Genomic DNA, 23,979 nt, shown 5'->3' with positions numbered 1-23,979 from the left:
GGTAGGGGCTTACTAGCCTTCATATAGGTTTGGGAAGTACATGCAATTGGTTATAGGGTAGATAGCATTGTGGGGATGGGGACAACATGATTGGTCCCATCAAAGAAATTGAGCTAGTAACCACCACTCTCTGATAATTAAGGAATGTTCATTGTTTTATGGGACCCAGTCTTATCTTACAGTCTTTGCAAGGAGATCAGAACTGTCAGACTTGCTGTCTCCTTGGAAAAGATAAAAGCTCCCCTGATCGAAGAAGTACAGGCAAGGACAGATAATAAATAGATCTTGTAGAAATATACCAGGTCGGCCTTCAAAGGTAGATAAACAAATGTCCTAAAATTTTCCAGGAGCTGAAGGTATGAGAGATAATAAGTTTTCCCTTAATTGTAACTTTAAACCAACTCTGAGGGAAAGTTGAATTCCTGAGCTTAACTCAAGGACATAGAAAGGTAGCTTTAGGCAGATACAGCATAAAATCAGTTCCATTGTAGAATCAACACAGTAGAAATCAGTACAGTAGAAACTCAAGGTAATATTAATTTTGATCTTTTCAGTCAAAATCCATACTAAATTAGAAGAAAAGATAAAGATGAGATCACCCTGCATATAATTATAATAGTGCTAACTCAAACTGTTGACACTAAATAATCTGTTTACTCTAAAACACTGGCAACAAAGGGAAGGCTATTGATCAGATTATCAACAATTCCTAGAAAAGCTTAGTTGATTTGGAGTACCTGTCACAATGAGGCCCCCTGGCCAAGTGGGGAGAGATGGCAGCCCCGGCAGCCCTGGTTTTAGAGCAGAAATCTCTTAAGGAAAACTTCATGTGGGAGGACCATGTGGTTAATTTCCCTTATAAAGAGCCCATCCCTCTCCCTGTTACCTTCTAAAACTGTTAAAAGTAATGAATGGGAAAATGTGTCTGTAGCAGGGATGACATGAGGCCTGAGGTTCTCCTCACAGCATGTACAGATGAACTGGGAAGAACAGCAAATAGACGCTAGGTGGAACGGTTTTGACAGTATATCTGTAAGCATTCTATTTCACTCATTGGTGACAGAACTGCTACAGTTAGACATGTTTGTTATACAAGGAAGTACAGAAGGTATGTGAATTTAATTTGGAAGGAGCAGCAGAATCTGACTAAATAGATACAGGAGAATTTTGTGTTAAGAATGATATAATTTGAAAACATTGAGGGTTCAAACTATCTCAAAGAGGGAAAGATACCAAAAAAGAACAGAAAATGAGAGTGTCATTATCAAAAAAGGCTAAGAAGACATATTTACTGGTGAGAATGGTCTGTATGTATATGTAGGGAACGTTTGAATCAATGAGAAGGGGATATGTATGCTTTCCAGATAATTTTCTGTGGTAGATTTCAGCCTTGTGTTCACATTTGACTGAAAGGTGTAGAGATGGCAACAAGCATTTGTTAAATACCTACTATGTGCAAGGCACTGTTGCTGAGCTCTGGGGCTACAGAGGAAGGCAGAAGGCAGTCCCTGCCCTCATGGAGCGTACAGTTTGCTAGGTGAACAACTAGGTACAAATAAGGTCTCTGCAAGATAAAATGGATATAGGCTCGTAGGGAAGGCACTGAGGCCATAAATACCAGCTCCCACTGTGTTTATAGAAAAGAATTTGATTCAATAGACAAGATATTTCCCACATAGAGGCCAAGATCATACCAGATTCTTTGTTAAATGAGAACAGAGCGAGCCTCACATTCTTAGTAATTAGTAGGCAGGGCATAAAACTGGGCCACATCTACTCACCAGAATGTTACTTAAAGAATCCAAGTAGAAGATGGATTCTCTATGAGTGATTCTGTTATCTACAAGCTGTTCTTTTTGAGATGTTGTGTTGATGGCATCCAGTTCAAGAACACTGCAGTGTCTCCTCACATTGATCCGTGTGCACTCAAAAGATAGAGGCTTGACCTGATGCATGCAGGAAAAACCAAATGATTGACAGATTCTCATGGCCCAGATGGTGACATGGAGTTACAGAGGCAACCTCCTGAGTTAGCTCACTAGTGCGTGTATATTGAACAGGTGCTTTGGAGAATTGAAATAAGTAAAAGATAAAGGAAACATCTTGGTGCATTTAATCTATAATCGTATTGTTTAAAATTTGACTTGTAGCTCTTTTGTTATGGACATTGCTGGAGGATTGCTGTAAAGAAAGTGCTTGGTGAACTGCACAGTTTGTTTTCAGTGTGAGCCGTTCACCACCTCTATTCTCATGATGTATCATAGCTCTCTGCTCTCGTACCTTGTCTTGGCTTAGACGGGCCCCAAGATTGTGAAGGGGTTGCTCTCGAGGCATCTTGTTTCCCTTTGTGTGCCTCCTTGTTCCTGTGGGATGCTGTTCCTTCTTAATCATTCCTTTCTGTCTGCTCTCTTCTACACAGGGGAATCCACCTCTGGCCAGAGGGCCATCTACCATAGCTTGGGATTGACCGGAATTCCAATCTTCAACGTCAATAACAATTGTTCCACCGGCTCCACGGCTTTGTATATGGCCAGACAGCTGATCCAGGGTGGTAAGACCCCCGGGGATTGGTGTCGGGCTTTCCCGGCCTAGGGACTACGGCAGCGAGCCACTCATCCACACACACAAAGTTACACACTTTGTGTGCACGCGCGCGCGCGCGCACATACACACACACACACACACACACACACACACACACACACGGCAGCCCTTGCTCTTGCCTGTGGCCTCCTTTTCTTCTCCTATGTTTCCTCCATGGTGCTGCTTGTGCTGTTTCCCTCCTGCACATCATTTCGGGTATTATGTACAGCGGATAAATGGCTGGACCTGAGCCGGGTAGAGCTGGGCTCATGTCTCAGCGGACGCTTCTTGGCTGTGTGACCACGGATGGATCGGTTCCCTTTTTTGATCCTCATTTTCCTTATCTGCAAAAAGGGGATGATAAGACCTGTGCCCACCTGCCTCATAGTGTCCTTGTGGCAATGTCTGTCAGGTGTTTGAGCCCTTCCGAGTGCTGGGTCCTGCCAGTGAACAATGTGCTCGCGCCTCTCCGTGACCATTCGGGCATGTTCAGAGATCATTGTATCACTAGGTAGTATTTGGTGTTTGTGTCATGCTTTAAGGTTTGAAAAGCACCGTGCTTGTGTCTCGTAGGATCCTGGCTACAATTCTGGGAGGTGGGTGCTTTTGTCCCAATTTTACAGATGAAGAAACTGAGGCTGAGAGCACCACACTCAGATGGGAAGCATCTGAGGCTGAATTGGCACTCAAAGTGTTTCTGACTCCTGGCCCAGCACTCTGTGCACAGCGCCATCTAGTGGCAATTTATTATCTTTTTAATTATCTCAATGGGAGGCCATTGGTATTTAAAAGTAGCCTGCTAGGCATACTCTGTACTTTATACTAGGTTTGTTTTCCTCCCATGATTAATGAACTTGGTTTTTTTGAAACTATACTTCGGAATATTTGGAGATGTTGCTTTAATAAACCCCTAACTTTTATTCTCAGGTTTGGCAAACTGTGTCTTGGCGCTTGGCTTTGAGAAGATGGAAAAGGGCTCGCTTGGATCAAAAGTGAGTGTCATTTGGGTTTCAGGTCTTTAAGGTATAAAGACTTACACACAATTTATATATATCAAGTATAATCTTTATAAGAATGATGGCTAGCATTTCATTAGTGCTTTATGTTATCTCCTTATGTATTTTATGATGTGAAGATTTACATAAGATTATAACAAAGGCTTGCCTATCAGCCAAAATATTACTTTGGCCCATTAAAAAATTCTCTATGCCCAGGTTTCCTCTCATGTCCTACCCCGATGCCTCAATAACTAAGGGCCAGTGGCACCAAGGCTCTGAGTGGGCAGGCCCCACCTGCACAAGATCCCTTCATGTTCAACCTGACAATGAAGCCCTCCTGGGATAGGCCACCCCTCTCGCTTTGGGTGGCTTTAATTATTTGGAAGTTTTCCCTTAAACATTTGGCCCTTTGCAACTTCTGCCTGTTGTTCTGGGTTCTGCTTTTAGGGGCTGAGGGGGACATGTCTAAGCCTTCTTTCTCATGGTAACCCTTTAGATACAGACATGTTTATTACACGTGCACACACACACACACACACTCACACTCACACTCACACACTCACACTCTTATTAAGCATCTAAGCTGACCAAGGAACTTTGATAGGATACAAAGACAGACAAAACAGCACCCCTCCAAAGGGGCTTACATTCTGCTAGGGGGATCCTCCTGGCACACCAGTAAGGAGACACAAAGTATATACAAATTAAAGTACTTTCAAGAAGGGCAGAGAGGTGGAACAAGCTCCTTGTAAGTTGGGATGGTTTGAGCTGCAGGATCTGTATCTGAGTGTAGCACGTGGCACCTGGAAGGGCCCCCCAAGAAGCACTTGCTGCTTGCCTGGTGGGTGGCCTGCCTGTCATATCGGTAGGTGGCACAGAGCTAGGGGACACGGCTGACACACCTGACCATGGTGTTCAAAGGGCCTGACCAGGCTGTGGCCTGTTTTGTATGGCCCACGAGCAAAGAATGGCTGGCAGTAGGCCAGAGCCAGCCCTTGGGCTATAGTCCGCTGACCCTTGGGCTGGACGCTGGGCTGAGCCTAATGAGATGAGAGATAAAGGAGGGCCAGTGGCCTTTCCCAGGTTCTGTGACCTGTGCCCAGGGTTGTCTGGTTACCCCTCCCCCACCTGTCCTTGTGCACTTGGTTTTCTGGACTCAGAGGTGGTAAGTTCTCTATACTTATCTCAAAATTGATTTTTGTTAGTCTGGTCACAGCACACTAGCTTGTTTGGTAACTGTGGCATTTCTTCATTGTGTTAGTTTTCCCTTTCACCTTTGTGCACTCTGAAAATTATCTGTTTATGAGCAAGTCATCTGGGCATTCATCCAAGTCATTGGGAAAAATGATGAAGTAAACAGGGTCAAGGGTCAAGGATAGGCGTTGCATCAGGGGTCTCCTGCCAGGTTGGCATTGATTCTCTAATTACTATGCTTTAAGTCTGTTTGTTTGGGCCTTTAAAAATCTGCCTGTTACCACTTAGCCCACCTTTCTATCTTGTCCATTATACTGCCCAGGGAGACACTTTACTAAGATGCAGGTAGAGCATGGTATATCCGTGGCATGGCCTGGGTCACCAGCCCAGGGACCCTGGTAAAAAGCGAATGAGGCAGTTGGCCGTGCCTTCTCTCCCTGCCCCATAGTCATGTTACTGCTGTCACTGGCATTTATCTTCCTAATGGCTCACACATCATTTCTTTAATATTCAGCCTAGAATTTTTTGAGGAATTAAAGTCCCGCACTTGTCTTTCTTCAGTCCTGCCACCCACTTTCCCCTTCCCTGGCATTGCATCAGCTGTTCGCTGAGTCCTCCAGGGCCTCAGCCTGGTTCTGGAGCTTGTCATTCATTCCCGCTTTCTGGAGGATTGGCATCTGTTGTGCTCCCACCCTACTGATGGCTTCTGTTTCTCCCCTTTGTTGTTTCTGGAATGCCAGGATCAGTAGAGGGGATTTTGATGATCATATATGCTTGTAATGTATGTGACCACTTTATTTCTCTTCAAACAATTCCTTTTGAATAAGATGTAATAGTAAAAGTAACAGTTATTTGCAAACTGACATTTCTATAATCCTTCCCGGTTCACTTTGCCCTTGGCCTCTGTAATCTCAGTTGAGCCTCTCCACGGTCCTCCTCTGAGCTGGGTCCTATCACTGTTGTTATCCCCATCTTATAGGTGAGGGAATGGAGGCTGGGAAAGCTTAGGTGACTTGCTACTCCTTAGCCATAGGCCATCGATCGATCACACAGCACAAAGTCCCAGCAGGGTCAATGAAGTTAAATTTACTGCTTTGATTTAAGATCTCCAGTTCACTTTGTTTGCTCTGTCCATTTGTTCGTGGATGTTTGAGACAGTGACTGGGCTTGGCGCTCTATTCGTCTCCTGAGAATTACTATTATCTACCAATAAGCTACTGAGAATATCCACCGACTATCCACTGAGACTTAATTATTCACCAATAATCTGCTCCCTGGCAGTACTTCTTATTCTTTGTGTTACCAACCGGCAGTCATCTTCCTCCTCTTCCTCCTCCTGCTTCGGCTTTAAGGTTTGCAGACATCATCTCACTTGGTCTTCACAACAACCTGAAGGCAGGTGCTTTTATTTATTATTAATAAATTTAATAAAGCGCTGAGATGGTGAATGTAAAATGCTTTGGACAATACCTAGCACATAGTAAGTGCTCTGTAAATGTTAGCTATTATTATTATTTTACAGATTAAGAAACTGAGGCAGGAAGAGGTGAAGTGTCCTGCCTAGGGTCACACCACTAGTATGTGTCTCAGACTGGATTTGAACTCAGGTCTTCCTGACTCCAGGCCCAGCACTCTGTGTCTTGTGACATCCCCCAGTTGCCTCTGCTCAATTTAAAGTCTTCTCAATTGGATCCACGGCTCTGTAGGCAAATAGATTTTTGTTGTGCCCCTTTCCCACTCAGATGCATTCTATCCCTGCCCCAGGAGCCCATCATTTCTGTACTGAAGTCTCTTCCATGTCAGTTCAGAGCCATTGTTCAGGACCCAGCTCAAGGCTCCACCAAGGGGTTAGTACAGCTTCTCCCGGAGCTCTTCCTAGTTCACAGTGACCACGGCCTCTTCATCCCATCCATATTTTTACATATAGCTTTGTGCTAACACTGTTGTCCATCTGCATTTATTCTCTGGTCATTTCGCATTCTTATGTTGTTAATTCATTTCTTGAGCACCTGAGAACATTGGAGGAGCCAGCCTAGGTGCTCTGGGGCCTCCTGGGGTAGATAAGCTGGCCACACACACAGTGAGATCCGTCAGTGTCAGAGATGGGTCAGACATCGGTAATGTCTTCCTTCATCTGAATGTGTTTGTCTTAGCTCCCCATGAAGTCATGAGCTCTCTAAGGTTTGGGGCTTCTTCTGATTTGCTTATTACTGTCCTGGGGGCATAGAGAATGATCAGCCTGTGGATCTTGGCTTCTGGCAAGTGTGTTAACCACAGGTAGGAAGCCTCGGGGCCGTTATTTTGGCCCCGAGGCTATAGCACAAAGGAACAATTTTTTCAAAAATTGTATTGATACTCCCCCACCTCCACCCCCACCCCAGCCACTTACCTCCTATGCCTAGAGAAAAATAACCAAAACCAGCTGACCCAGCAGTCATGTCTGGCTGCCTACTTAGCTTTTCTCCTACAGCCTCTCATTCCTGGACCAAGAAAAGTGTTTCATGATCTGTTCTCTAGGACCAAGACTTTAAAAGATACATTTAATTTGTGCATTTAAATTGGGTTCAACTTCAGCTGAGTGTTGTTTTCCTTTACATCATTGTGAAAGGTGTGTATATTGTACTCTAGATTCAGCTTTCTGCACTTGCCACCAGTTTATACAAATTTTCCCAAGGAAATAATATCTACCTGTTGAACTCGTTATGCCTGTCGCATTCATTTTGGTGCTTCTCAGGATCTGAAGGATCAGAGCACTTGAAAAACAGTGTGTGCGTTGATCAGTATTAGCTAATAGAGCTTCAGAAGGGTCCAGTGCTCCAGGGACAGCCGGCTCTGAGAAGGACTTGACTTGAACCAAGATTCAGCCTAGGGCCCTGTAAGCCTTTGCCTTCTCTCCTTCTGGAGACCATCTCTTCATGGAGGCTGTCTCCTTTCTCTCTCTTTTGCTCTGTGTGCATCTCTCTGTCCTCCCTCTTGGTCTCTGTCTGTCCTCTTTTCCTTCTGTTTCTTTTCGGACTACATTTTTTCATTTATTGGCCATGATGTAGAGCCAGATTTATTGAATACGGCTTTATATTTTTTGTTCCTCATTTAAAAAGCTGGTAATTTGAATGTTTGTGGTTGTGTCAATGTAAGAAACTGACTTTTTGCTTCAATGTGGAACTTGATATGGGTCATTATTAGTCTTTGATGGAAAAAAGATTACCACCCAAGGACTAAGCTGCCCAAGATCCTTATCTGTGTCTTCTTCCTGTGGCCAGTTATGGAGATTTCATAAACTTTCATAACACTTCCTAATTACTGTTTATCATCTTTTTTGTTAATCTCTTCCTTGTATTCAGTTAGAATCTCTTCTACTATAATTTGTTTTTTTCCCTACCATGCAGAATGGTTATGATTAACATTTCCCATCAAGTTCCTTCCCGTGTTTGAAGGGAGTGAACACATCATCCTGAGCATTTCCTCAGCACATGGCACACAGTAGGCTCTTCAATTGATTGTCTGACTCGCTAATGCTTGGGGGCATCTCAAATTCATCATGGAGAAAACAGAACTCAGCTTTTCCCTCTGATTCTACCCTTCCTCCTAACCTTCCTTTTCCTGTCGATGGAGCCAACCCTTGCAGTCCTTCCAGCCCCCAGGTTTGCAGCCTCTGAGTCATCCCGGATCCTTCCCTCGCTCTCGCTCCTGTATCCAATCAGTTGCCCAGTCTTGTTTTTTTTTTTTCTTTTTTAAAAATAAATTTTCTTTTTTGAAATTAAATATAAAAAGAGCATTTCTATAAATAGCAGAACCAAAAAAGGGCTACATTGAAACTCTTCCTTTTGTACTCTCTGCTTTTTAAAAAAGTATATAATTTGTCCCATATGTTTCTTTTGAAACTGTCCTGCCCACCCACACTTCTTTCTGAATTCCTTTTGTACTCTTGTGGCCTTTCCTTGAAGTGCCTCAGTGACCCTTGTCTTTTCACATCCCTATTGATACCTGCTCTCTAATTAAAAAAAAAAAAAAGCAAACACACCAAAATCTGTCATAACAAACAAGCAAAACAAATCCCCCTGGGGCTGTGTCCCCAGAAGTCTGTTTCCCATCTCACGCTTGTCCCTTCTGTGGCGGAAGGTGGGCAGTGCCTTCATCCTCTCTGATCTCTGCCCAGAATTCTCAGTTACTTTCTTCACAAGGTTCGTAAGTCTCATGTCGGTTGTTCTCCTGGTTCTGGTCACTTGACTGCATCACTTCACGTTTCCCAGGATTCTCTGAATTTGTCTTGCATCATTTCTTATATTACTTTGCATTCAGATACCATCTTTGTTTGGCTGTTCCTTAGTGGATGGGTGGCCTTTGGATTCCAGAGCTTTGCTTTTCTCTTTATTTTTACTCCCCACTTCAGGATCAGGACCTTGTTCCTGGCATTTGCCTCCCACCTTGTTTCCCTGTTGAGTTTGTCGTATTTCCATACCAAACTCTGTGTGTGTGTGTGTGTGTGTGTGTGTGTGTGTGTGTGTAGCCTGCTCTGTATAGTTGGTTTGTACACCCTTCTGATACCTCCAGTTCTGAGAAATAGCAGGAGACCAGTCTCCTTTGTTTCCAAACTTGTGTATTCCTTTCACCTCCCTTTTCTTTTCCTCTCTTGAAACCCTCAGAATAGAAAAGAACAGATCATATGCCTTGCACAGTTTTGGGTGAGAGATGAATTCTTAACCAAAGAAGGGATAGAGGCAATTACAAAAGATAGAATACATAATTTTGATTGCATAAAATTTTGAAAAACTTTTGCACAAGCAAAACTAATGCCGTTAGGATGAGAAGGAATGTGGTCAAAGGGGAAAAAGTCTTTATGTCAAATTTGGTAGCCAAGGTCCACAGTTAACCATCAGCAATAGATAAGGCCAAAAGCTGTTCCCTAGCAGATAAGTGATCAAAGGACATGAGCAAACACACCTCAAGAGAACTGCACATGATTTACAGTGACAGTGCCCCAACTTGCTAATAGTGGCGTGCTGATCAAAACACCCCAGAGGTTTCACGAACTCACACCCAACAGATTGGCAAAGATTACAGAAGGTGGGACTAGTCAAGGTCGGAGTTGTGGATGACACGTATTAATGCAAATATAGTAATACTGATACAGTCCTTAGCCCAGTGCCAGACACACAGTCAGTCCTTAATAAATTCTAGTTCCATTAATAAACTGGTAGAACTTTGAATTGGTGCGATCATTCTGGAAAGCAATTTAGAATTATGCTGATACAATGGCTCCAATGGCTGTGCCCTTTGACCTGGAGTTTTCACTCTTCCACACACTCCACAGAGATCTCAGAGAAAGAGAAAGTCTCCATAGGCATCAAAGTATTTGAGCAGCACTTTTTTGTGGCCAAAAAGAACTAGAAACAAAGAAGATGTCTCCCCATCAGTTGAGGATTGGCCGACCGAATTGTGCCATGTGAATATGATGGAATATTGTTGGACTGTTAGAAATGACAGATAGGATGAACAGAAGGAAACATGAAAAGATGTACATGGATCAATGAAAAGCAAAGAAAGCAGAGCCAAGAAAACAGCATAGATGGTGACAACAGCAACGTAAAGGCAAAGGACCACCACCTCAGGATATTGAAGATGATGTTGCCGAATTACAGAGAGCAGGGTTGGCCCCACAGAAGAGATGTGGGGAAGCATCTCTCACCCCTTTGGGGTTGGGGGGGTGTCAGTGGGTATGGAGCATTGGAAATACTGTCAAATTATTTTTGGTATGTGGATTAATTTTGCTGTTCTTGTCTTTTTTTGTTATAAGGGATGAGTTTCCAGGAGGGGTGATAGAGTGGGGGGAGTGAAGATATGCAGGGATGCTGCAGGGTGATACAGGGCGATGCTAAGTTGTTGTAAAAACCCTTAGGACAGAACCAATATGCTACCAAGGCTCTCTGTCTTTCTTATTTAATTCCCATGATACCCTTTGAAGACATTGGAGGTCTAAGGCACACTTGATTGTTTCCCTCCTATTAGAATATAGGTGATGTAGTGGATAGAGTGCCAGGCCCAGACTTTCTCAGGGGACATCTTTACTTGTGCTTTGTCTGGAGACAGAGCCCTGTAGGCTTCTTTGTCTGGGCTGGTGTTATCACAGTCCCCTTTCCTGTTGCCTAGGAGTTTCTAGCTGACTTTAGTGACATTTTAGGGTAGAGAAGTCTGATGGTTTCATCTGTTTCTGGCCCTTATTATCCACTTCCTCCTTCTTTACCTCCTTCTTGACAATTGAGTCTGGAGTGTTGTAGGGCTTTGCTGGAGTAGGACTCTGGGGCGGTGCAGCCTTTATCCATTCAGATGAGCTCCTTGGCTGGCCAAGGCTGATGGTTCTTCCTCTGCAAAGTCTTTCGCATCCATCTCCTTTTTACTCCCATAGCCACAGTCCTGGTTCAGACCCTCATCACTTCTTGCCCTGCTTTGAGGCCTCCCTCCATCTTCCTCAGAGCTACGAAAACCCAAGGCTGACCGTGCCACTGTCCTACTTAGGAGCTCCCTGGGCCCCTGTTTCCTCTAGGAGAAGACACCAGCTCCTTCATCCCTTAAACCCTCCAGAGCCTGGCTCCCGTCTGCTGTTCCAGACTTGGCCCATCATCCTTCCTGCCATGTCCTGCCCCACTGACTCCCCTGCTGCTCTCCATCTTCGGATGGATCCTTTGTGTCATTGCCCAGGCTGTCACTCATTCCTGGAAGGCTCTGCCTCCTCCTTCACCTCCAGCTCTGGGAATCTCTCACTTTCCTGTCTATCTCCTCCCTGCACCCCTATGACTCTGTGTTTTCTTTGTGTTCCCTAGTGGTGTGCACAGGATTATAAATGTGGAGCCCATGGGGGCCAGTCTCCTGGTTTTCTAGGGTAGGACACTGAAGTCGCAGAAGTTAAGTGACTGCCTGAGGTCATATCCTCCTGACTCCAAATCGAGCACTCTCTGTGCTCTGCTATACCTTACAATGTAAGCTCTTGGAAGGAAGGGACTGCTTGGGTTTGGGGTTTGTATCCTTAGCACCCGGCCCGGAGCTGATTAATAAATGCTTATCAAATTGAACTGAATTTCTAGAGTGCATCTGGTGGCTGAACTTGATTCTTTCCTGGGACGCTGGAGAGCAGGGGCATTTCTGCCCTCCCTGGTCCTCGCTGTCATTTCCCTTGGTGTACAAGTCCGTCCTCAGCAACAACCCGTTTCCCTTTCGCACTCCGTCGGGAAGTAGCCATTGGGTCAGCTTCTTGAATTGTTGTTTTTCCCTCAGTACTTAGATCGGACCAATCCATTAGACAAACACCTGGAGGTGCTGGTGAACAAGTATGGCCTGTCCTCAGCTCCGGTAGCAGCTCAGCTCTTTGGATGTGCCGGCAAAGAACACATGGAGAAATATGGTACCTTCAGCACGATTGGGCAAGGCAGACTTGTGGGAGAAGCAGGCCATTCAGGTGTCTGCTGTGCAGAGCGCAGAGGGGCTGGAGGAGGGCCACATGGAGCCTGAGCTGTGGCCCTTGCCGTCAGAAAGCTCATAGATTGTCGGCCACATACCAGTGGGCAGGGAGGCACACAGGGCGCCCTCTTTAAGCCCCTTGGGGCACTCTGCTAGTTCCCATGTGACTTGGATGGCCTCTGAGTCCAGCTTTTATGCGGTCCAGCTGGATGGGATTTGCTTATATTATGTGGGGAGGCCGTGTTAATCTAAAATGACATTAGAGTCTCAGCCCATGGCAGTTCTTCCTGCCTTGCCTTTCTCCATTGCCCTTCTGTGTGTCTGTAGCAGCATGGTATGGTGGGTGGTGGCATTGGCCTGGGTTCTCACAGCAGGAGACAGGCCCTGGTATGTCCCCAGCAGGCTGAAATGTTCATGCTGAGGCCCGTGGCGGGGCTGTGTGTCTGTTATCTAAGGAGTAACCAATTCAGCCTGGAGAGGTTTTGCCTTGGCGCCTATGGGATGATAAATGTCATAGCAGTAGCAGCTTTCCGAGGGGTTGAGGGTCTCTTGCTCCCTGCTGGCAGAGGGAATCTGCACACTGGTGACATCATGGCTCTGAAATATTGACACTTACCTACTGATGTGTCATTTAAAAAGTGTGGCATCGTGTGCGGCATCCTCACATCCTTCTCTGATGACTTGAGAATGGTAGTGGCTCTCTGGAGAGCAAGTTGGCTCTAGCAGATCCCCTGAGCAGAGGGGACCTGACCACAGAGGGCTGGGCACCAGCAGCTCAGATACTTGCAGAGGCTGTCTGCTAATTCCTGGAGGGTTTATACTTTGCTTCATCAAGAGAGAAATCAAAGATCCTTGGCATAGGCAAAGGCTTTTCTCTGGACTATCTGTTTCCTTGTTTTGAATTGTAAATATTTGGTGAGTATCTATTTGTGTTCAGCATTTAGAACAACTAAATGGTGTAGATGCTGGGAAATCAATTTCTTTTTGGATTTTCAGCTCTACTTGGTTGGTTAATCCTACCTAGTTTATTTTCTAAGATGTTTTATGAAGTTAGAAGTGAAAAAGACTGGGCCCTTTGTTGCCCTCCTTACAGCAGTCAAATGCTTAGCTTGTTGCAAATTTTATGCCCACTATACAGATGAGGGCACTGAGACTCAGAAAGTCACATGGCTAGCAGGCAGGTGTAGGAACCAGGACTTGAAACCACTCTAGTGTGCTGCTTCCCAGGATGGCATTATGGGTCAGACTGTGGTTTTAAATATAAGACTGGAAAACATCTGGAAAGCAGAATGTGGTGTGTCTCCATTGTTAGTACTGTTAAGTGTTAATGTACACACGCCCTATTTGGGAATGTTTTTCTTATTTCAGATTTTATGATATTTAAAACAAATGTCAAGAAGATGCTAAGATTGGAAACAAATTTTAGTTGGAATACTATTTCTCATTCCCGTGATCTTTCACTGAGCCAGAGACTTTATCAGATTTTGTGGGTGTTACTTTAGAATTGCTAAGAGCTCTTGATATGCCTAGCCAGCATATACAGAAGATTATTAATGTTTTTAAACATTTTGAAAATTAGAAGATCAATATGATTTCAGAGTTGGAGTACTTCATCCTTGATCACTTGACCTCTGAGGGTGGGATGCCCATGTCTTCCAGACACAGATAATCCCATTCCAGTTTGGGGAAGGTCCTTCCTTTCATTTAGCTGATGAAAACTACTTCTGGCCTAGTCCAGTGTGTCCTTTGGTGTGGGGAATTGTGCTCCCTCTTAGGCTTCCTTTCTTTATGCTAACTGTGTTTTTAGATCATTTAGGTCATTAGATCATTTTGGTCCAGGCAGACCCCTTAGTAGGTCAAATCTGAGTGCTGCCAATGAATGAGCCTTGCATTGTTTTTTTTCAGTTGGTGTCCTAGTAAAAGTTGGAGGACCATATGGAGTCCTTTGCTCAGATCCAGTTGCTGCTGAGGGTCCCTCTTCTTTGTCACCAATCTTGTATAAGTGTCTTGAGTGAGAGGAAGAGGCAGGACATGGCCTTAAAGAATGATTGCAAATTCAGGAAGTCAAGAGGAGTATAGAAATTATTCCAGCCTCTCTGGAGGGTTTCTGGCAGGTCTTTGCTACCAATGGACTCCCTTGCATTTTTACCAGCTTATTAGTGAGCCCAGGGAACCAGCTGAAATTAACCCTTGGGTCAGGTAGAATAGGCTGGTTTTTAGGTATCTTCATTTTTTTCTACTTCTGCTTCTAGTTGATTCAAGTTGATAACTGGATTCTGATTTAACTGCAAATAGATCTTTATGTGGTGGGCCAGTTCAATACGCTTTCCATGTAGGGAAGGAAATGTGGCATGATTGAATTCGGTAGAAGTTACCATTACCTTTTATTAATGTTACATAAATAAAGTGGTAGGAGACATTTATATACTTTTAACAGATGTTTACCTTTTCCACAGGCACAAAAATTGAACATTTTGCAAAAATTGCTTGGAAGAATCACAACCATTCAGTCAATAATCCGTAAGTACGCCAGAGACATGGCAGAATGAAAAATCCAATGGTATGCAAATACGATGGTATGCAAAGCTTTATTGCTCACAATCAAGCAGAAGCCTGGGTTCAGGTCAAATCAGCTAGCATTTATTAAGCACCTACCTCCTTCCAGGCCCTGTGCTAAACACTGAGGGTACAAAGAAAGGCAAAAGCCAGTCCCTGCCCTCAAGGAGCTCCCAGTCTAATGGGGGAGACCACCTTAGAACAAACATGTATTAAGGAGACATACGGAGTAAACTGGAGATGATCAGCAGAGGGAGAGCCCCAGCCTGCAGGGGACACAATATGGAGTGGGCTGTTTGAATTGGTCGCTCAATGAGGGAGGCCCCAAGGGCACTGACTCAACTCTGGGATGGGCAAAGTGTGGATGATGGAGGAAGCAGAGGCCTGATGGGGCGCTCTGGGAGTTTGCAGGTTCGTTGGGAAGATGTGATTGACATGTGATATGATAACAATATAAGACATTATAATTCACTACAAAGTTATACAGTGTCATGTGTGAAGAGAGAGAGATTGATGGGCAGGGGAGCCATAGGATGGTGAGGAGACTGGAACTCGTGTCGTGTGAAGTCATGGTTGAAGAAATTGAAAGGTGTGGCCCGGCAGCCATCTCTAGATGGCTGTCTTGTAGTAGGAGTGGTCACACCAATTCTGTGGGACTGAAATGGTCAGACATGGACTGAGTGGGGTGACGCCTTTCCCAAGCTCACTGCACATCGACTGTTCTCCTTCATGCATTCTTGAAGCCAACTGGATGGGACACCTTGTTCTGAGCTTCCATCTCACATGCTGGGCCTTTGCAGGGCTGCTATGCTCCGAATGCCCTGCCCCCGCTGGCTCACAGACTCCCTGGCTTCCTTCAAGCTCCAGATCAGGTTGACCCCCCTGGGTGCTAGTGCCCTTTCCCTAGAATTTTTTTGTACGTGTTTAATTTGCTATGTGTGTACTTCTTCCCTTTTGTGGAATGTAAATTTCTTAAGGGCAGGAACTGTTTCATTTGTGTCTTTGTATGCCCAATACCCAGGATGGTTCCTGGCACAGAGTAAGAGTAACAAATGATCATCCTGACGTGTAGAATCTGCAACTGACTCTGTCCCGAGGATGGGCACCACCCACCCTCAGAGCACTCTCTGTTGAGGGATCCCCTGCCAGTAGCAGAGGGAAGCTTTCCTCTACTATTCTGCAATTGCTGACAAAAGAGAGTCTCTCTTCCCTGGAAACTGACTATCAGACACAATAAATGGGAGCTGAATGTTGAATGCTTGAATGGGTTAGTGTGGGGAGAAGTCTGAGGCAGGATGCCCAAGGAGGAGGCCATGGCATAGAGAGGAGATGAGGGTGGCGTCGTCTGGGTGGAGAGATGGGCAGTGGGGCAGATGCTTATCCTGCAGCTGAGTGGCCCTTCATGCTGGTCATTTAGCCGCTCTTCTGAGCCCAGCTGCGTGTGCAGCCTCGAGGTACGGCCTCCCTAGGAACTGAGGTCAGAAGGAGGCGCAGTAATGCTTCTGTGGAGGTCGTTGCCTGCCTCTTCCCCCCTTTTGTTGGTCTAAATCCTTCCCATCCTTTAAAGACCACCTCTTCCATGAAGACTTCCACCACTTCCTGTCAATAACTGCCTTCCCCCTTGGACCTCCTGTAGAACTTTATTTTACACCTTCCTGCAGTGCTTAGGTGATTTTGTTGTGCATTACAGTTATTTTATCACCTTCCTGGCTTTTTGTGGACAAAGCTCCTATAATATCTATATTGTCCAATCACCAATGAACATTTATTAGGTCCTCGCTATATACAAAATGCTGGGGATACAAATAAAAGCAAAAAGAATCCCTGTCCTCAAAGAACTTACATTCTAATTGGGGACGACCACAAGGAAAAGGGAGTTGAAAAAGGGGAGGAGAAGGTACCAGTGAGGGGGCATGTTCTTGAAGTCTAAGAGTCAGCGTGGAGCCAGGAGAGCAGTGAAGCCTGGCGGGCTTTTACCCTTCCTTAAAATGGAGGTTCTGGAAGGAACTCACCGAGAGGAGGAAGGTGCCTCTGAGGCAGAGGGAGCTGAAGCCAAGGTTAGGAGGCAGCTGAGGCCTGGTGTTAGCATCTGGTGAGTCAGAAGCAGAGCCAGGAGAGGAGGGGAGAGGAAGAGGAAGGAGGAAGGGAATGAAGAGGAAGGAGGAAGGGGATGAAGAGGAGGAAGAGGAGGAGGAAGAAGGAAGAAGGGGGAGGAGGAGAAGGACAAAGGGAGAGGAGGAGGAAGGAGGAAGGGGGATGAAGAGGAGGAGGAGAAAGGAAGAAGGGGGAGGAGGAGAAGGACTAAGGGAGAGGAGGAGGAAGGGGGAGGAAGAGGAAGGAGGAAGGGAGAGGAGGAGGAGGAGATCGTTTGCTATGTCTTCATCAAATGTAACTGCTCCACACAGGCACAGAGTCTGGCCCTAGGGGAACAGATTCATCTGGATTGGCTTTGGCACTTCTTAATCATGTTATTCTTTGAGAGGAAAATAAAGTATTTACAAGCGAGGATTTGTTTTTGATTACATTTTTTCTTGCTTTGAACAATAGCATAAATCCTTTGCATCCAGGAAGATGCTGTGCTGAACACTGTTCCCAAAGACCTTTGTTCTTGTTGTAGTTTCTCCCTCCCTCCCTCCCTCCCTCCCTTCTGTCCCTCCCCCCCTTCTCTGTCCCTCTCCTTTCTTGTTTGGTAACCCTCCCCCCGCCATGCTCTAATAACTGACCATTTTGTACCTAGGTATTCCCAGTTCCAGGAGAAGTACAACTTGGATGAAGTGATGAATTCTCGAAAAATCTTTGATTATTTGACTGTCTTGCAGTGTTGGTAAGAATGGTCATTCTGACGTTGTGTAGAATCTGCTACAAACTGTCCCCAAGGACAGGCACCACCCACCCTCAGAGCACTCTCTGTTGAGGGATCCCCCGCTAGTAGCAGAGGGAAGCCTTCCTCTACTATTCTGCAATGCTGCCTTTTCCTCTTTCCTGACAAAAGAGGAAACTCTCCTCCCTGGAAACTGTCTATTAGACGCATTGCTCTCAATGTTTGCTTTCCTTTTTCTTAGTTCTCTGTTGAGTTTTCGTGTAGCATTGGGTTTTCTCTCTTTTTAAACTTTTATCAATTCCTTCTGTTTTTATGTCACAGTCATTTCTTGGTGTAACCCTCCCCATCGCAGTGCATCTGAGCAGGCCATAAGCAGAACGTGTCCTCTGCTGGGAGGAAGGAGATGTCTTCTCACGTCTTCTCAGTGGCCAAGATTGGTCATCAGAATCACTCAGCATTATTGCCTTTAATTTTTATACTACATTAACGTTACTGTTAAACGTTCTTCTTCCCCTTGAACCTTCCCTTATAACCAAGAAGAACTTTTAAACAAAACTAAGGCCTGGCAGCCACACCTGGCTTCCTGCGCTCCCATTCTCAGGTTCCCCCTTCCCCCTTTGCCTAGAGGAAGGCGGTGCGTTTCAGCCTCAGCTCTTCAAGAGCAAGCTCAGGCTTCACCCTTAGCTAGAGTTCACCTGCCTTTCTGGGCATATTGTTCTGGGCCTACCTACTTCCTTGCTTGAAACCCCCTTGAGAGGAAACTCCAGTGTGGCCATTCAGCCTCTCATGTTTGGGTTCTGGTGAGTCCCCTGCTTTGACAAATCCTTTTAGAGATTTGTTCTGTGAAGTTTGGATTCAGTCAAAGGTCTGCACTTGAGGACCTATAGGGTTGGGATTTGTTCTATAAAGTTTGGATTTAGTCAAAGGGCCACACTTGAGGGCCTAGAGGGCTGAGAATTGTTCTGTAAAGTTTGGACTTAGTCAAAGGGCCACACTTGAGGGCTTAGACGGCTGGGATTTGTTCTGTAAAGTTTGAAATTAGTCAAAGGGCCACACTTGAGGGCCTAGAGGGCTACATGTGGCCACGAAGCCACAGGTTCCCCACTTCTGTCCAGGCTGTCCCTAGTGGGCCCTTCATGGCTCCAGGTGTGGATTCGAAACAGCCCTTGGCAGCTGCTCTCAGCCACAGAGACACCTGCGGGACCTTTGTAGGGTACTCATCCCCCTCTGTCAAAGGGACCTTTGTGGTAGAAGGTCCCTTCTCCATAGTTATTCCATGTAATGGGTGATAGGGACAGGATGGAGAAGTGAGGCCCACACCTCATGGTTGCTTCATAGAGGTTTCAGTTTCTGACATTTTACTAGAAATGTGAGTAATAGTGTATTTGATTCAGTGTTTTCTTCTTTAGTTTTCCCTGGGGCCCACCAGTTCAAAGTAGGAATAGAGAAAGGGAGAGAAGGTGAGAAGCCCAGGACCTGGATTCTCCAGCCTGTAGAATCCACTCGGGAGGCACCAGGAATTGACTGGACAAGTGGGGAAGGGCATGATTCCCTCTGTCCTGGGGTGAAACCCAAGGCCTAATCGTGGTCTGGGAGGAAATGATGATTTTTGCTTTTTCCCAGTCCCACTTCTGATGGTGCGGCCGCAGCGATTCTGGCGAGTGAGTCGTTTGTAATCAAGCATAACCTGCAATCCAGAGCTGTGGAGATTGTGGCCCAGGAGATGGTGACAGACCTCACAAGCACCTTCAATGAGGACAGCATGATTAAAGTGGTCCGTCTGAAGTGCTGCTTTTTTCTTTACTTCAGTTCACAAATCACAGAGACTCTTAGGGTGGGAGGGGACCCAGGAGACTACCCTGCACCCCACCAGACTCTCCACGAGCTTTTGCTTGGAGACCTCCAGGGAGGGTGGAGCCCATTCCCCTCTGGGGCACCTCTGATGGTTGGGAAGGTGATGTCTGTTCTGTCCAGTCTGACTTTCTCTCTGTGGTCTCTCTCCCTCTACTGCCTGCCGCCCCCTCCCCCCGCCCCCACCCTCCTCAGCCCACCCTCACCACCCATGATTTTGAGCTCTTTCCTCTGGGGCCAGGCAGAACAAGTGGGGCCTTCTGATCCTTCTTCACCTGGTCACCCTTCAGAAGGCAACTTTTCTGTTCCCCCTTAGACCTTCTTTTGAGAAATACTCAGTGTTTATTTTGTATTTACACATTCTTTGCATTATCTGTCATTACACTCCTATTTTCCTCTTGTTCATCTGGTTGTTAAATTAATATGCAAATCCAAAAGGCTTGGTGGGCCCAGTGCTGGCTGTGAGCTTAGGGGTCCTTCCTCTGGCACATGCTAGCTTTGTGACTATGGGAAAGCCTCCTGCTTTCTCAGGGCCCAGGGCAGCTCTGGATTGTTGTCAGGTCTAGATGAATGGCTGAAGTCCATTGATGGAGAGGGTTTTAATACCAGGAGCTCCCTATACCAGCAAAATCGTAGACCTATCTGAAAAAAAAAATCCCCGATTAGCCTACACAGTTACCAGCTCATTAGCCAAGCCCTGGGCTCCTTGGGCAGTTAATGGGAAAATGCCCAGTCAAACAAGGACATTCTTCACTGTACTGGTTTGCTAGAGAAGATGCTGCTTAGAAGGGCAGAGGTTAATTTAAACATGTCCCATTTGAGCTGTCCTTACCAATGTTGTTTCATAACCACAGTGTTCATCTCTTATAAGCAAACACTGCCACAGAGGTGTAAAATTGACTGTGGCATCTCTGGGCCTTGGGACTCACTGGCCTCCATGATATTTGGTTTAGGATTGAGGTCAGTTAGCGATGGGCAGGCTGTGAATGTACGTGGAAGGCAGAGATTAGTTGGTTATTAGCATATTATTCACGAGGCCTAAGGTGTGTTTTAGAAGCTCTTCTCTAGTAGAGGCTTCATAAAGGCTTGTGAGAGTCTTAACGAATGGTGCTGGGGCCTCTGCTTGGAGACAGTCTTGTGTTGTCTGTGGTGGGTGGCTGGATGCCTCCCTGAAATCCACCAGGGCCTAAAAACTACAGGTGGTACATTTGCCTGTCCTTAGATGTGGTCGATCTTTTGCTGGCAGGGCGATGTGCAAGTTAACGGTTGTATTTCTGTAAATAATTTTTGTCAAAGCGACCCCATTTTGATGCTGTTAATTTGTCTCCTTTTGGCTTCAGGTCGGCTTTGACTTGAGTAAAGAAGCAGCCAGAAGGTGCTATGAAAGGTCTGGTCTGAAGCCGAAGGATGTCAATGTAATTGAACTTCACGACTGTTTCTCTACCAATGAGCTCATCACTTATGAAGCTTTGGGATTATGTGCTGAAGGTACGAGCAGCGCCCAGTGCCTCTCTGGGCTCTGTGCCCAGGCTATTGGAGGATGGGGATGGCTCGTGTTTACGTGGTGCTGTGACATTCGCAGACGGCAAAACAAACATCATCTCCTTTGAGCCTCACAACAGCTGTGGGGGGGTCGGTGTTATTATTAGTCATTTTACAGTTGAGGAAACTGAGGTAGGCAGAAATTAAGTGACTTACCCAGGGTCACACAACTAGTAAGTGTCTTCTGGCTCTTCAGAGCAGCTGACGGGAAGCCTGCTGGGCCACTTCATGACAGGACCCTGGACAGGTGGCCGAGGGAGGGCTCTTCACCCTCCCTGATGGCTACTTCCTTTTTTGGAGTGAGGCTGAGTTTATCTGTTTGCAGGCTGGGCTCAGATCTAGGTAATGAATGGGTCACGCGTTCCTAAGGCCTGTTTGATGGGCAGGCCTCACACCCTGGGAGGAAAATGGGAAATCCAGCAAATAAAGGAATCAAAATGATTTCCCCCCCTACCCATTCTTTAGCAGCCAAAGTTTTTTCCTCTTTTCCCCCTGAAGATCATTTGAAGGAGCAGTGGATGCTTAGCTTGGAGAAGACTTGGACTGGGGGTGGAGACATAGTAACTGGCCTCATATACTTGAAGGACCGTGGTCCTATACTGTCATTTGTTGATTAAAGATAAGGAGGAAGGACCACTGAATGTAGTTGGAACTAAGTAGGAAGAGGCAGGTGCACTCTGGGCCCCTAGGATGGAGTTAGCTCTCATTGTGGATCCCTACAATACAGCCTGAACTTCCTGGACACTGGGGCCCAAATGACAAGACATTGTTGGGTGATGCGTTTGTCTTCTCTGGGAAAAGCAAACATCAGCATTCGCATGGAGGGGCAGGTGTTCGGAGGAGAATTTATCCTGTGCTTGCATAATTAAAGGATATATAAGGGACATGTAGTGACACTGTGCCAATTACGGTTTGGCAGAAAATAAGAAGTCTCACAAATGATTCCTTTTTGAGTAAATATGTGGAATACAGAAAATAGTTGGAAGACAAATAATGTGAGCTTAGATTTCGTCAAATTGCTGTCTCTGCATCTTTGCCATTTACTTTTGACTTCGAGGTAAATACTTTTCCTTGCTCCTGGCTTCCTAGAGTTCCCTGTGCCCAGGGCATTGTTGGAAGTTACAGGTACTGGGAGGAAGTGCTGGGAGCCCTCCTGGCATGTGGAAGCAGTCCTGAGGCAGTAGCCTCTCCTCCTCCAGCTTGGTACACAAGTCTTAGAAGTCTCTGCACAAGGGCTTTTTTTCCCCTTCCAAATAAATTTTTTTCATTAGCATCTGATTTGGATCGTCTCATGGTGGTGGTGGTTCTTCCTATGTACATCATTGTACCAGTTCGTAGAATTGGTCAGAATTGTTTTTAATTTGTGTTGATATGAAATGTTTGCTTAAATAAATTTCCAACCATCACATCGAACTTAAGAAGCACTCTGGTGTCAGCTTCAAATTTATTTTTGACTTTTATTTTTTAGGAAAGGCAGGAGAGCTGATTGATAGAGGAGACAATACTTACGGAGGGAAGTGGGTCATAAACCCCAGCGGTGGATTGATTTCCAAGGGCCACCCCCTTGGGGCTACAGGTAATCCCAATACAGATTTTATACTTATTAGTCTTGGGTTGTGCATTAAGCGGGGTGGTTCTGGGGTTGGTCTGAAGGGAACTGTGTCTTCTCTGGGCTCAGATGGTACTTCCAGAGCAAGGACTCCTCCCCTTATTTGTGCTGTGGAGCAGTGCTGGGTAGTCAGTCTCGGGGAGCCTGTGGCCCCTTCTCAGAATAGTGTTTGGAAGTGCACCAGATAAAATCTGTAGGATTGCAAAGGAAAATGTTGAAATACTGTTGGAGCCAGAGGCTCATGTTCACGGGCCCTTGAGGCTGTCCCATGTAGCCCTAGAATGGGTGATCTCCTTTCCTCTCTTTTCCCTCCACCCAGCGTCTGCCCTTTCCACTCTGCTGAAGAGGCTCTTTGCAGAGTCCCAGATGGCATCCTTCTCTCTAAATCCGGCGGCTTCACCCACGTTCTCCTGCCTCCCTTCTCTGTTTCCTTGACTCCTTGTTGCCGCCTGGGCTTCCTCAGCAGCCTCTCATCTCTTGGCTGCCATGGTGCCGCACCCTCATGGTTCTCCTGCCCTTCTAACCGCTCCTCTCCTGGGCTTTCGGTTTCTTCCCGGCCCTTAAACATGGATTCCCACCAAGGTTCTGGCCTTACGTCTTCTCTGTCAGTGCCCTCTTTGCTTTGCTCATTGTTATCCACTCCTCTTACTTCAGTGTCTCCGTGCAGTGGACTCCCAGACTTCTCTGGCCAGGCTCAAACTCCCCGGGGCTCCTGGTCTACATTTCTACCCACCTGTGCTGACATACCTTTCTTGGATTGTTCACTTGTACCTCAAACTCAATCCGTAATATTTACCCGCCCTACCCCTCCCCACCAATCACCCTGGGCACTCATGTGCCACCACACCTTGTAGACCCTGGAATCTTCTTATTACCTTTCCTTTGTTTGATATAGTCACTGGCCACTCCCAGAAGGTAAAAAAAAGTACAGAGGGGAAGTTCAGTTCAGAGAACGTTGATTAAGTCCTTACTGGTTTTAATTCGTTGTGCTGGGCATTGGTGACACAAAGAAGGAATGAGGGGCATCTTCTGCCCTTGGTAAGAGGAATATTTGGGAATCTCTGACTCCAATTATATTGTGATGAGTGCCTAGGAGAGGCCAAAACAGTGTGGAGGAGGATTGAGGAGATGGTTAATCACTTAAAGCTGCAGTCAGGGAAAGCTTCATAGGGGAGGTGGTAGCATCAGAGTTGGGTCATGAGTTTAGGGGAGGATTGCAACAGGTACAGATGTGAAGAGAAACACTGTCAGACCTTGGGTGGTCATTTAATCTGCATTCCTGGCTGTAGACAAGACTAGATATAAATCATTTTTGCCAGATAAGAGCCTACCCTTTTATCAAGAGATAAGAAAGAGAATTCCCATCATTCCTT

The 23,979-nt window shown here is 45.9% G+C and overlaps 1 protein-coding gene across 1 annotated transcript in view; it reads left to right on the top strand.

Annotated features, from left to right (window-relative positions):
• SCP2 (sterol carrier protein 2) overlaps positions 1-23,979 on the top strand; it is a 74,065-nt gene that overhangs the window by 12,790 nt on the left and 37,296 nt on the right. Inside the window, exons 4-11 of the mRNA XM_036756802.1 lie at positions 2,420-2,551; positions 3,511-3,575; positions 12,045-12,171; positions 14,684-14,747; positions 17,521-17,607; positions 19,228-19,378; positions 20,796-20,943; positions 22,466-22,573. Of these exons, the coding sequence (XP_036612697.1) occupies positions 2,420-2,551; positions 3,511-3,575; positions 12,045-12,171; positions 14,684-14,747; positions 17,521-17,607; positions 19,228-19,378; positions 20,796-20,943; positions 22,466-22,573 (882 nt within the window). The remainder of the gene's footprint in view (positions 1-2,419; positions 2,552-3,510; positions 3,576-12,044; positions 12,172-14,683; positions 14,748-17,520; positions 17,608-19,227; positions 19,379-20,795; positions 20,944-22,465; positions 22,574-23,979) is intronic.

Source organism: Trichosurus vulpecula, chromosome 4, assembly GCF_011100635.1.
Source record: "Trichosurus vulpecula isolate mTriVul1 chromosome 4, mTriVul1.pri, whole genome shotgun sequence".
In the NCBI taxonomy this organism is placed as follows: domain Eukaryota; kingdom Metazoa; phylum Chordata; class Mammalia; order Diprotodontia; family Phalangeridae; genus Trichosurus; species Trichosurus vulpecula.
Note: the sequence above shows the minus strand (reverse complement) of the source record. Positions and strands in the feature narration are given on the sequence as shown.